Here is a 10,706-nt window from a genome sequence, read left to right on the forward strand (position 1 = left end):
AAAATGATGACGGAGCAGTTATTTGCTTCAAAAAATGTAGTGAATAACCTGAAATAAATGGAACATACTGAAGAGATTAAACCTTTTGGTATTGTGAAAATGCTTTTTTTTAACCTGTGTGGACCCTTTCGATGTAGCTCTGACTTACAGTTGTGTATCTTCAGTTCCAAATGTAAAATCAGACAGTAGCTCTGACCACAGAGATAATTAGACTGAGACAGTTATGGCCAGAGCATCACTCAAATTGCACCTCTTTCTGTGGACAGAAAAGAATGGGTCAGAATTTAGATCTTAAAAAGAAAAAATGCTGCTTTGGCTACAGTCTTTTTTAGTACAGACTCATATGATTTCACTGCTGTTTTGTCATATTAGTGTAGTGCCCATTTAAAATGTGCCTGTTTGGAACAGGTCAGTTGTTTGGCTTCCAGTGCTGCTTGCAGCTTTCTTGAGAACCATTCCTCCAAACTACTTCACACTTGACCTTGGGTCCTTGGCACCAGCTACCTGTGAAGTTGATTGGACGGTGAGAAACCATAAGAAAATACAAATTTACAGCTTTAAGATTAACAGCAACAAATTCTTGTTCTATGATTTCCTTCCATTAGAAAAGAAAATTAAAAAATAAATAAAATAAAAAAAATCATAATGCAGAGATTTCAAACTTTCCGCAGAAACATGATAAGTATTTGGTAAGCTTATTTAAATTACTTTAGCATTCTGCAATTTGAAACTCAAATGCCAAATATTAACCTTGTTAAATCGAGGGATCTGTTGCTGCCTTTTGGGTTGGCAGAAATGTAAGCTGTAATTGTGTGAGACCTAAAAACAATAATAAATAAAATTCAGTTTTAACTCACTTCTCCGGGACAATGTGAGAAACCACTGGTCCAGTCTGAAGAGGGACAATGCTTTAGCCCCCTTCTGGAACAACAACAAAAAATACTGATAGTTCATGCTGAGCAAGAAAAATGTTTAAAAACTTTACACTGAACTGCACCTGCATCCTGAATGTGCAAATATTTCCTTTTAAAGAAACTGATTCGATTTTACACAAAGCAATGATTTTCTGTTTTTGATGTAATGTCTTTTACTCACTTTAAAAAGTTTTGTGAATGCCATTAACCAGAAATGACAAATAATTGCAACAAATTTCATCTGGTTGTTGACTCTGAAAGGGTCAAAGTCATATCCAACTAATCTTCAGCTTAACGCCCCCCCTTTCCTCTCTTTCTCTCTCTCTCTCTCTCTTTCTCTCACACACTCTCTCTGTCTCTCTCTGTGTCCACAGCAGCAGCAGAAGTAACTCCTGAACTGTCACACTTGAGAGAAACTCCTCAGATAGGTGGCTGTGTGTGTGAGAAGAAGAAATTGTCTCTTCGTCGTAGATTATTAACATATTTATTTCATATCATGAAGAAACTCTCCCCCGACGCCTTGTTGCTGTCTTTTGCACATTTGTGTTTCCTCTCTAGTTTTCTGGACGGCTCTCGCGCTCAGGAGACTGCAGGTGATGATGATGGGCTCCGGCGGGGGTTGACATGGCAACATAACGGGCAGGTTTTCAGCATCCTGAGCCGCGGCTCCCATTACCGGCAGTCCAGCAGGAGGCAATCCGGGTCATCCCACCGCGGTGACCCTGTGGTCGTCCTCAGCAGAGGTAACGACACTCTCCCCGCCGCGTCCCGTGGCTCCCCGCGGGTCCCCGCCGCCAGCAGCGCTGCGCAATTGCGCGCGATGACGCGCCAGCAACAGCAGCCACAGCAGCCAGCCGCCGGCGGCGGAGAGTCTGCTCCGGCCAGACGGGAGGACATGATGGTCGGAGACGATCCGTACAACCCGTACAAGGCCTCTAACTATAACCCCTATTATAACTACTACAACTCATACTATAGACCCAGACCCAGGACTCAGCCGAGGCACGGATACGGTACCAGTTATCACCAGAACGGTAAGAAAACAAACTTTTACTCTTTTATTCTCTGACAATGTAATAATAAAAGTCTGTTTAATTCAGTCAAAAATAATCTCAGTGAAAAGTTTCTCCTCTAATTAACAAAGGTCTCCAAAGTTTATAGTTTATCTTCCATTAAACCCTGGAATGTCCTCAAAGTCTGGTGCCTAAATGCCAGTTTTTATAGGTTCATTATTCCTGTGGCTTTGTGTCTTTCCTGTCCTACGTCTGTCATTATATTTAGGCTTCATTTCATATGGACTCTGATGATGATGATTCATTGTGATCATATGAAATGGTGAAACAAATCTTACTCCGTCTATAAAAAATGTAGCCCCTCTAATGCCTCTGTATTATTATAATATACAGTGAGAACAGTTTAAAGGGTTGGCTACTGAATTTCATCTTTTGCACTTTGCGCCCTATGGCAGTGAGCACAGGCTGAGCTAAAGTAAAATCAAGAGGCATATTTAAATGGGCCACACCTCTTTGACTGTTACGTAATAATAAGGGATGGACAGTGTCTCAAACCTCCCAAGTCTGCTTGCAGGATTTCACTCACAGTAAAAATGTCTCTTTAAATTCCTGTAGTACTCACCATGTACAGTAGCTGTGCGTCACGTCAAAGTCATACTGTGCCAAAAGCAACAGATGCAAAAAAATTCCTATAAACGAAGCAGATTTACTCTTTACTCTGAAGATGTACTCTTGTTTCAACAGATTAGGTCCAGTGTGTAAGGATCTGTTGGTAGATATGGAATATTATTTTCATGATCAAATATTCATTAGTCTATAAACACCTGAAACTAACAAATGCATTTTAATAACTAGAATGAGCCTTTCATATCTGTAGAGAGCATGTCCTCTTCCATGGAGTCCATGGAACTCCATGGAATACAAGTTGCAATCATGTTTCCCACAATTCTTGGGAATCAAAATTCATTTTATTATTGTGGTCTTTAGCTTGTCTATCAGCAGCTTATAGCCTTGGGTTGCTTTGCTAAACATAAAACACAGTGTGATCATTTGCTAATCCTTTTGACAAGTACTCATTTGAAAACAGACTGGCAAACTTGTAGAAAGCTCAAAACACTTTTCAGTTTTTCACAGCCACCAGGAATGAGTGAGACTGACTTTTTTTTCAGCTCTGTGATGATGCAAGGAGAATTTACTCAGTATTGGGAGACACCTCTTTATTATTGAATTCACATGTGGTAAGGGGCCCCTCACTCCCAGTGAAGGGAAATCTTAATGCTTCAGCATACCGAGACATTTTGGACGATGCTGTGCTTCCAACTTTGTGGCAACAGTTTGCGGAAGGCCCTTTTCTATTCCAGCATGACTGTGTCCCAGTGCACAAAGCAAAGTCCATAAAGACATGGCTGGATGAGTTTGGTGTGGAAGAACTTGACTGGCCCACACAGAGTCCTGACCTCAATCCCATCCAACACCTTTGGGATGAACTGGAACAGAGATTGTGAGCCAGGCCTTTTTGTCCAACATCAGTATTTGACCTCCCTGTTGCTCTACTGCATGAATGGCAAAAATTCCCACAGAAACACTCCAAAATCCACCTGAATTCAATAATAAACTACTTTTTGTAACCTTTTGTCTACATAGTATATTAATATAGGAAGGATATAAAACTTTGTAATTTGAAAAGTAAATAACTCAAGCTGTCAGACAAATGTAATAGAGTAAAAAGTGAAATATTTGTCTCTGAGATGTCGTGAAGTGGAAGTATAGAGTTGCAATAGTTGCAATAGTTGTATAAATTGAAATATTCAAGTAAAATAAAGTGCAGTAAGGCACATAAAATTTGTACTTTAGTACAGTAATTGAGTTTTTGTAAAAAGTTGCTTCTGCATAAAGTTCCATTTTCCAGACCAACAGGTGGCAGTATTGTTTGCTGTACAATGAAAAAGAGAAGACTCTGCATTGCAAAGAGACAAACAAAAACAATCCTGAGCATGCCAACAACCACATGTATCATGTGTCAGAGTATTTTGAGGGTTTGTCTGCATGCTTTGCTCATTTCCCTTCTCAAGGGTTGCTTCACTAGCTGGAAGCGCCAATCAGAGACCAGAGAGCTGTCTTTCGGTGTTCAGTGTTCTTGTCCTGTTTGCAGGCCTCCCTGATCTGGTGCCTGATCCATACTACATCCAGATCGCCACTTACGTCCAGAGGATGCCCATGTACAGCCTCCGCTGTGCTGCCGAGGAGAACTGCCTCGCCTCGTGAGATAGCACTAGTCTGCCTCGAGGCCTCAACATTAAGGCCAACATCTTCAGATTTGGAAATTTGTGATTTACATAAATAGAATGAAGTAATTAAGTGAAACAAAATGCAGTTCAGTCCAATTATCAGGCTACGAGGACACACTGAAGTGCAGCTTTTAAACAATTAGTTACATTCATGGCCCACTTGATTTAAAGTCTTAGTCTTAAAAATGTTAAAATTCTTCCTTCTTCTTCTTTCCTCTTCTCTGCCGTCTGTCCTATTCTTGTTTTTCTCCTCTCCTCTCCTTGTCTCCTTCCTCTCCTCTTTGCTTCTTCTTGCCTCCTCTCTTGTCATTTCATCTCTTCCCCTCATCTCCTCCCCTCTTTTCTCATTGCCTCCTTTCTCTCCCTCCCATCTTTTTTCTCTGTCCTCTCTTTGTCTGCTCTAAATTCATCTCCCCCTCCTGTCATCCAGTTCATCCAGGTACTCTCAGGATTATGACACCAGAGTCTTGTTGAGGTTTCCTCAGAGGGTGAAGAATCAGGGAACATCTGATTTCCTGCCCAGTAAACCTCGATATGCCTGGGAGTGGCATAGCTGTCATAAGTAGGTAGCTAGCTAGTAGCAGCTAGCATTAGCTGTTTAACACTTACGTGAGGGTCTTTGTTAAATGAACTGGTTTATAAACTTTCTGTCTTTATTGTGGTGTTGTTGTTATTCAGTCACTTCCACAGCATGGACGAGTTCAGCCTGTACGAGCTGCTGGACACCCACACTCAGAGGCAGGTAGCTGAGGGTCACAAGGCAAGCTTCTGTCTGGAGGACACTTCCTGTGACCCGGGATACTACCGCCGCTTTGCATGCACCTCACACACTCAGGTACAGAATCAATGATCAATAAGAGACAGTAGGATAAAGTAATACACCCAGCAAAAAGAAAGAAAAAGGCCAAAATGTTGCCAAATATCAATAAAAATGTACGGTAATAAATAAGCATGTGGACTTTATCTATGTTCATTGCACCAGAGTGTGCACAGTAAGCTTGGTTTGTGTGTGTGTGTGTGTGTGTGTCCACAGGGTTTGAGTCCAGGTTGTTATGACACGTACAACGCCGACATTGACTGTCAGTGGATTGACATCACTGACGTTTCTCCTGGAAGATACATCCTCAAGGTTTGGAGCTACTGAGAGTCTACAGTGGAAAAACTGCCTGGTTTTCTAAGTTGTGTTTTCCATTAGTATAAGCTCTGTGTTATTCTATATTTTTCTTATTACACAGAGTAACAAATGCAAATTATTCCAATGCTGAAAATAGATCCTAACAAACGCAGGCAACGTTTGTGTTTGTGTAATGTAAGATTTACCTCTTCACTATAAATCAATGGGCGTGGAACTGGAGACCCACAGACAGAAAGTCAGAAAGTATTGGGAGACGGACTAATACGTTGTCAGCGTGAGCAGAATTGATTGCATAAACTGATGTAATATCCTGTGTGGTCCTGACAGGTGACAGTAAATCCCAGGCAGCAGGTTCCAGAGTCCAACTTTAACAACAACGTGGTTCGTTGTGACGTCCAGTACACCGGCACCGCGGCCCACGTCTCTGGATGCACCATGACATCGTGAGAAGCATTTTCTTCTTCTTCTTCTTCTTCTTCTCCCATTACTCATTTGAGCTTTATTGAAGGTTTACTTTTTTTTCAGCCACAGAGTGAGTGTTGATGTTAGTCACAATTAAGATTTATTTCTTCACTTCACATTTCACATCTGATGAAAGAGGTTAAAAGTTGTTGGAATTGAATGCTAATTTCTTAAGAATAGATAAATTCATGGACAAATTATCACCTGAATTTTTGATTTCCAAGCCTTTGCATCAAACCTTAAAAGTAAAATGCTACCAAATTTTAAGGGTTTGCTTGTGAAAATTAAGTGAACTCTTCCATTGACGGCATAGAGACCTTAGAATTAACCCTTCATAGCAAGACCCATTTATTTTCATCAATTTCAAGGGTCTGTTCCTCAGAAAACTGCCTTAAATCCACATGAACCCACAAGAATATATAACATAAGAATATCTGCAATTTTATCAAACCTTGTGCTTCCTTTTAATATGACAGAAAAGAGAGTAGATGTTCAATCTGGAGACAACAGGATATAACATTATCTGTTATCAATGATCAATGATCAATACTTTCATCATATCCGTGGTTGATTTTTTGTTCTTTTCTTTCTTGCAGTCACTGAGATGCATCTGCAGTATGAATTTGAAAAGAAGAATGAAGCTTTAAGTTAGATGTGACTGATGTAATTCAATCATAGCCAGATAAAATAAAAATAAAAAAAATATTAAAGCTGCCATAAAACAATTGAAACTGGTTGTCTTAGTCAAAATGAATTGAACAGCAGATCTGGATTACTGATAATATTTTTTAAATGAGTGTGGCAGGTATTCATGGCAAATTTATTCCGTTTCAAGTTTAGAGGCTCTGGATTCGGTTTCACCAACTATTTGTAAACCCATGTCAAAGTTTGTGTGATAAGACCTGTAAGTAATGATTTAATCTTGATCTACTAGTTAATCACTACTAACTAGTTCAAATTAGTGGTTTAGGTTGCAAGATTAAAATTTGTGACATCTTATCTAGTCACAGCTTTACTGATCATATGTCAGTTACGAGGAAACATCTGTGGCAGCGTCCAGTCAGAAGCAAGGCAAACTGTAACATCACTAGCTTTAATTTAACTTTTAAAAAGAACAGTTTTAGGAAGCCAGACATATTAACGTTACTTGTCAACTGCAAATACTCATTATATGTATCTTTTTTTTATTTATGTCTGTATACCTGAAAAAGTTTGTGTATTTCACAGTTTTTCACAGCATTTATGTAGTTTATAATGAATGTGAAATATCTGATTGCACGACTGTACAGATAAATTTAGTCTATTTGGTCATTTAGTTTAATATTACTGGCAGATCATTTGCTAATTTGAGGACTGTATTAAAACTTTATTGATGTAGTTTGACAACAAGTTTATAAAGCAACCATTAATTAATGAAGTGTCACGTCAGACATGTGTCCATATCACCTCTTCAACAGACCAAAGAAGACATACACTACATAGACAAAAGTATTAGGACACCTGGCCCATTACACCAAGAGGGACTTTATTGATGTTGCATTCTAAATAAACAGACAGATTTGCAGCCATAACGACTTTCTCTCTCCTGGGAAGACTTTCCCAAGATTTCTCCAAGATTTTGGAGTGTTTCTGTGAGAATTTTTGCCCATTCATACAGTAGAGCAATAGTGAGCAAACACTGATGTTGGACAAAAAGGTCTGTCTGACAACCTCCGTTCCAGTTCATCCCAAAGATGTTGGATGGGGTTGAGGTCAGGTCTCTGTGTGGGCCAGTCAAGTTCATCCACACCAAACTCATCCAGCCATGTCTTTATGGACTTTGCTTTGTGCACTGGGACACAGTCATGCTGGAATAGAAAAGGACCTTCCCCAAACTGTTGACACAAAGTTGGAAGCACAGCATCGTCCAAAATGTCTTGGTATGCTGAAACATTAAGATTTCCCTTCACTGGGAGTGAGGGGCTCAACCCAACTGCTTATAAACAGCAACCCCATACCACACCTGAATTCAAAAACAAAGAAGTTTATCTGAATACTTTAGTCTTTATAGTGTACATGTATATTAGCAAACTAATGTTAGTTTTGTAAGTTAAGTTAGTTAGCTATGCAACATTGACAGTGAATATGTAGTCATAGTAACAACTAATTTAGAACTATTAAGTGCTACAGTACCTGTTTAAATTTAGTGATACATACATTTCTATTTAACCACAGCAAAGTATGAGCTTACAGACAAATGGTGCAGCTAGACCCGAGACTATACATACTTGACTTGATTTCTAATTTTCCTCCACTGCAGTGAAATGTTCTACTTATTAATAAACATTTTCCTGATGCTTAGAGATACTTGTCATTTACATTTATATTGCAGGTTTAGTCTTCACAAAAAATTTTAAAATTTACAGATGGAAGCAAATTTTGACTGGGATGCTGATAGATAAGCAGTTTTCCAAAAATTATACACATGACTAAAGGTCAGATAGGACAGGGATCAAGATGGACTTGTAAGTTATAAAGTTTTCAGCTTTTTATATTATAGTAGTCAGTTTTGTTTTTTGTTTTTTTATTTAATTTTCTTTTCTCATGGCCATAGGAGTTTTTTTTTGTGGTGTTGACATTACAACCTTGTCTTTCTGATCAACAAATAGCTATTTTAATGCTGACAAAACTATTTTTTATTGAGAAGACAGCTGTCTTATTATTTTTTCATCACACAGCTGACAAACCCACTTTCTCATGATAATTGTTTGATTACAACTAGTTACACATATACATGTTCTCCCAGAGCTTCCATAGACTTCTTTCATACAATATGTAATACAACTGACATTTTAATGTTAATTTAATGTTTTTAATTTGAGGAATTGCACAATGACAGCTTCTGGGCATTTTCAGAGAAAACTGACCACAGCAGTTTCTGTTTTGGAACTTATTTTAAGATTTTATTTTACTAATGTTTTTTTTTTTCAGTTTCTGTTTTTTTTTCTTTCCTGTCCATTATCGGTGCTGTAGAGTAGATCTGTGATTTTTGGTGCTCATCGAGGTTTGCACTTTGTCCCATCTTGTGTCACCAGAAGGATACAAAATGGCTGCTGGTGGAACTCCTGATGGAATTTAGATTTACACACTAATGTGTATATTTCTGTTAGTGAATGCTGTATAGCGGGTGTGTACAGAGTACACAGTGTGTGCTCTTGTACTTGTCAACCAGTAATCACACATACCCGCAGAGCTGTATATAGGCAAGCCGACATCTCATGTTATCAACCTGCATTACTGCTCTATATCACATTAATAAAGTTTGCTTGAATGTTGGCATGTGTTTATATTTATTTAATCATTTATTATTTTTCATTATTATATTATCAACGTCATTATGCTAAGAACAGACTGTACATTAACAGATGTAAAAACAGTAAATATTAGAATGGTGTAACACATATATATGATAATTTTTGAGGCAGTTGTGTGTATGTTTATTCAAGCTTTTAACTTTAAATGTCTACAAACAATATTTAGGCAAACGTTTTTGCTTAAGCCATTTCAGATATCTGAACTTTGTATTAATGTTGATGTTACACTGCGAATGATCAGTAGTGTATTTATGTTTATAAACAACTGTATTTTTGAGTACAGTTTTTGGCTTCTCTGTCTCATATGATACAGTATGTCCCACATATCTGAGAACTTTTTTCCTTTAAGAATATCCATTTCTCCTAATAATATATTATTGTCACAAGTTTCTGAAGCTGAATAAACAGAGACTGTAATATATTACTTGGCAAAGCATCAAAGAACACATTCTTTTGTGGCAACATGTAACTTATATTTATGTTAGAAAGTAACTATGAACACTCTATTTTCCTTTCTGTATTGCACATTTGTAGATGCTTTATCTGAGCCCTTCTCTTAATCACAGTTAGAACTGAACATTCTTGGTTTTAATGAACTCCTGCTTCAAATCGAGCTAAAGCAGAATAATGAGATAATGAATTATTATATTATTATGTATATTATATTATTTCATAACAATGTTTAATCTGGTCAGAAATTAATTGATTTGATTTAATTAAAAAAATTTAAATTTAAATTTAAAAGCTGGGTAATTACTTCTCTGCATTTAACCCATCACTGATTGAAACAGTGAAACACGCAGGAATTGTCGGGTACCCAGTGAGCAAATTGGGGCTTACATGCCTTGCTCTATTATTAATTTGCTTAATTATTGCATTATTAATCACTCCACCCCACCAAGTTTTTCCTGCCAGTCCAGTCCAGGGGGAATCAAACCGGCGACCCTCAGGTCTCAAGCCGCCTCTCCAACCTCTAGGCCACGACTGCTCCCTATTTTGTCTTGTCTTATCTTTTATCTTTAAAAATCAGCTTGAAGTTTTTAGGAACAAGTGCATGTTGCTTTTTTAGTAAACCTGCATCTGGTTGTGACAGTTTCACGGTTTGCAACTAGATGGCACTATTGAGATCAAAAGGACCTGATAAATGTTAAACCACGCCGGACCAAACCAGAGCCAGAGGCTGTTATTATGTGAACACAGAGTACATTTATAGACTTATCTGTCGTGCAACTTCTGTGTTTTTCTCTCAGACTAAACGTTATGTAACTGAATGTATGATGTCATATGTCTGATTTTGAAGGCTGAACTGAGCCCCCTGACACGGAATCTAAATCTAATAATCTAATGTTTAACTGTTAACACATTCAATTAAAAAAAAAGAAAGTATTATGCACACAGTAACTAGAATTGATATAAGAACATTTCCTTCAATGCTATTACGATTTCAAGCCATATACACTGCGACAACTAACAACGAAATAACATATTACCGTAATTATTGTTATTGGTGATAATGCTGATGAAGCAGCTAGCTCTTTTAT

General features: G+C 37.9%; 1 protein-coding gene across 1 annotated transcript; it reads left to right on the plus strand.

Annotated features, from left to right (window-relative positions):
• The first annotated feature begins 1,293 nt into the window (after window positions 1-1,293).
• On the plus strand, window positions 1,294-6,543 carry LOC124057479 (protein-lysine 6-oxidase-like). The gene is made up of 7 exons (XM_046385799.1): window positions 1,294-1,948; window positions 4,080-4,188; window positions 4,646-4,777; window positions 4,894-5,050; window positions 5,249-5,344; window positions 5,678-5,793; window positions 6,409-6,543. The coding sequence occupies exons 1-7, from the start codon at window positions 1,411-1,413 to the stop codon at window positions 6,413-6,415; spliced, it is 1,155 nt and encodes a 384-aa protein (XP_046241755.1). The 5' UTR covers window positions 1,294-1,410; the 3' UTR covers window positions 6,416-6,543.
• Window positions 6,544-10,706: the final 4,163 nt, after the last annotated feature.

The sequence above is a fragment of the Scatophagus argus genome, chromosome 4 (assembly GCF_020382885.2).
Source record: "Scatophagus argus isolate fScaArg1 chromosome 4, fScaArg1.pri, whole genome shotgun sequence".
Lineage (NCBI taxonomy): Eukaryota > Metazoa > Chordata > Actinopteri > Scatophagidae > Scatophagus > Scatophagus argus.

Bases quoted from the DNA above. Each gene is read 5' to 3' on its own strand.
- LOC124057479 (XM_046385799.1), top strand. From the start codon at position 1,411: ATGAAGAAACTCTCCCCCGACGCCTTGTTGCTGTCTTTTGCACATTTG. The intron at 4,778-4,893 runs GTAGGTAGCTAG...GTTGTTATTCAG, and splicing joins GAGTGGCATAGCTGTCATAA to TCACTTCCACAGCATGGACG. The intron at 5,345-5,677 runs GTTTGGAGCTAC...TGGTCCTGACAG, and splicing joins CTGGAAGATACATCCTCAAG to GTGACAGTAAATCCCAGGCA.